This window comes from Mesoplodon mirus (assembly GCF_964341445.2).
Source record: "Mesoplodon mirus genome assembly, contig: HAP1_SCAFFOLD_4311, whole genome shotgun sequence".
In the NCBI taxonomy this organism is placed as follows: Eukaryota; Metazoa; Chordata; class Mammalia; order Artiodactyla; family Ziphiidae; genus Mesoplodon; species Mesoplodon mirus.
Genome location: NW_028293692.1, coordinates 1 through 2,821, shown reverse-complemented (window position 1 = coordinate 2,821; position 2,821 = coordinate 1). Strand labels below are relative to the sequence as shown.

At 35.8% G+C, this 2,821-nt stretch overlaps 1 protein-coding gene across 1 annotated transcript; it reads left to right on the top strand.

Moving 5' to 3' along the window:
* Nucleotides 1–272: 272 nt before the first annotated feature.
* Nucleotides 273–2,811, top strand: LOC309798578 (uncharacterized protein; the record flags this gene model as incomplete). Its single annotated transcript, XM_082646705.1, has 6 exons — nucleotides 273–323; nucleotides 951–1,082; nucleotides 1,709–1,745; nucleotides 1,812–1,911; nucleotides 2,462–2,523; nucleotides 2,747–2,811. Coding segments are annotated over 6 exons (447 nt in total), but the record flags the coding sequence as incomplete, so codon positions are not given.
* Between the last annotated feature and the right edge of the window lie 10 nt (nucleotides 2,812–2,821).

Here is a 2,821-nt window from a genome sequence, read left to right as displayed (position 1 = left end):
AAGTTAAGAGGTTGTGAACATTGAAGAATTGTAGAAGTGATTTTGCTTTGTCGTAAGAGTATATACGGTGTGTATGCCACTAATTGCATTTTGCTACTATAATTCACCATACTAACACATTACTGTTAGCATTTGAAGCGTTTTTTAGCTAATTTCATCTATTTCCGCATTATTTAAACCATTCACCCTGCATTCCAAACGACGAGAGCCATGATTATTCGCAGTGATATAACAGTCAATACCAGTTAGTTTACGGTTAATAGATGATCACGATGTCGAGTTATTCTTCTCCTCTTCACCGCATCGTCGATACTCTTGAAACCGTTCGGAGCTGGCTCTGATGGACCTATGTCATTCACAATATTCATTTCTCAATCCGCTTACAGGTAGCTTTAGAATATAGAGATATTCCATAAGTTGAAAATGAACGGTGCATCAATCCCATTTCACATGTTATCTGCCTTTTTCAAAAGTATTGGCAAACGGATAACAACCATACAAGTAAGCTGGATTTAGAAAGGGTTTCAGCACCATATATCATGTCCACACGGTTACGAAACCCATGCTTAAAAGCACAAAATGCCGCTATTTCTTAATTTCATCATACTCTGAAAAGGCTCTCGACTCACTTAAAAAGAGGCGGTCATGGAGATAGCAGTAAGAGTGTACCTAATCAGTGCAAGACTTCTGTCATGAGTTCTACAATGACTTCACAATCAGAATTCCACCATTCCACAACGGCATTATCATCAGTGTGAAGACAAAGATTCGACGATAGGTTCTCATGGAAAAATTGTCTACAACCACTCTTGAGAACATCATGTGAAAATCAGAATGTGACAACATTCCAGAAGAAATCGATGGCTTGCAACTGTACAGCATATTCGTTTTGCCAATCATCAAGTAGTTGCTGAGGCAAATCAGTACTGACCAAATTTGGCAATTCATAGCGTAAAAATCGATCTTCGGTTAAACCTAAAGAAAACAATGTTCGTAATAACGATGTTTATCGCCGGTGGAGGCATCAAAATTTTACATCTTTTTACAAATACAGACACAAGGATCGATGGAAGGCATCAACAGTAACAAAACTTTGCGCTTTTTTTTCCTTTCGCGAAATCCAATAAATCGGTAGCTGTTGTACATAATGTCAGCTACTTCATAACTGGCTAAAAATATCCATGTCAATTCTTGCACTGCCTTCTCAAACACTTTGACGAGTAGTTGCTAGTACGTATGTAGGTGTGAAAACATTTTTTATACGATATTTAGATTATGTCTGTAATCACGTCCCAAGTGTTTATGGGCGCGAAAAATTTTTTTCCATACATAATAACTGCCCGTAGCAACCAGTGGTAGTTTAGACTGTTCCTATCTTTTTTCTTTTTTCTTTTAATTTTGACGTGTTAAACTTAAGTTTACTCGTAAAAGCAGGATGTTAGTTAATATTTGGACAACGTTCTGAACGCAATATTTTGAATATATTTTGAAATTGCTTATAGTGTCAAACTGTCTGAATATTCGTGTCAGTCTACTAGTTATCGTGAAGAAATGGAGACAAACGTGAATATTATTTTGTGAAATAGATAGTGGTCCTTGTTTTACTAGTGCTATTATTGAGAGAAGTTCTTCCTTAGCTGTTCGGGCGAAGATTTTTCTTTCATGAATTTGATTATCAATGCATAGAAGTGAAATACTTTGTTTTCAGGAAACAGCTATGACAACAAAAAGTCACTCTCACAATGGTTTGTTTTAAATATATGGTTTGCCTAATATTAACTTTAATATTTCTTCAAAAATAAATTCTCTAGATCGTTCACGTTCACCACATCGCGAGCTTCATCCGTGGGACAAAGTGGGAAAGCCAAAATCTGTATTATATACTGCTGATGTCCAGTATTTTCGGCAGAGGTATGCTAGTAGTAGATTTCAGTAGATAAGTGGTTTGCCGTATTAGGTTTGATTATTGTCACAATTTAGTCTTTCTTATGAAATTTTTGGGGTAAGGACCAATGAGGCTTGAGTTAATTTAAAAGATAAGACAGACAACATAGTGGTGCTATTTTTCGCTTGTTAATATTTTCAATGTGAGACGAGCAAAATTTCAGCAATTCGCTTAACGTATTTGTTTATGAAAGTCCAACTTTCGGTGAACCTCGGTATTAGTTTTCTTTTCATTAACTTATATGGTCTTGCGAGTTTTCCACTATGAACTAAACTCAATGTTGCAAACACTCATTTTTGATGTTTGAGGGCTGTGGAGTATATTTTAGTTGGTCTTGTGCAGTCCCTGTCCTAATTTAAGGCGTGAGGCCATGAATACATTGACGAGACGGGTAGACCAGCTTGTATCTGCATAAAAGACCACCTAGACGGAAAGCTTGAGATGCTGCCGTATAAATCCACATTGATTCTCTCTTTGTCTTGTCTTTATGCTGTTATTCCTGTCGAATTGTTTTAGTTCACGTAGAGATGTCCAACGTAAACGTTTGCTTCGCAAACCATCGTCTAAATCTTCATTAAGTAAGTCGTTATTAGCCATATGATGCATTCATACTTCTACACTACCATTTGCTTATCAGTATTTTGTTTACTTGTTACATATTGTTATCTGTTAATTGATTTATATTAGTTTTCATAATGATTTATAACTGAGTTTAAGAGTAGTTATTTTGATCGACATGACATCAAATATAGCTTTGTTTTCAGTCGCTTTACTTGTTGTTCGCGGAATTTTATCATTCAGAATGTCCTCGATCAATGAAATCAGTTGCTTCACCATTGAAACAATCGCAAATTAATCGTGAAGAAGTAAACTTAC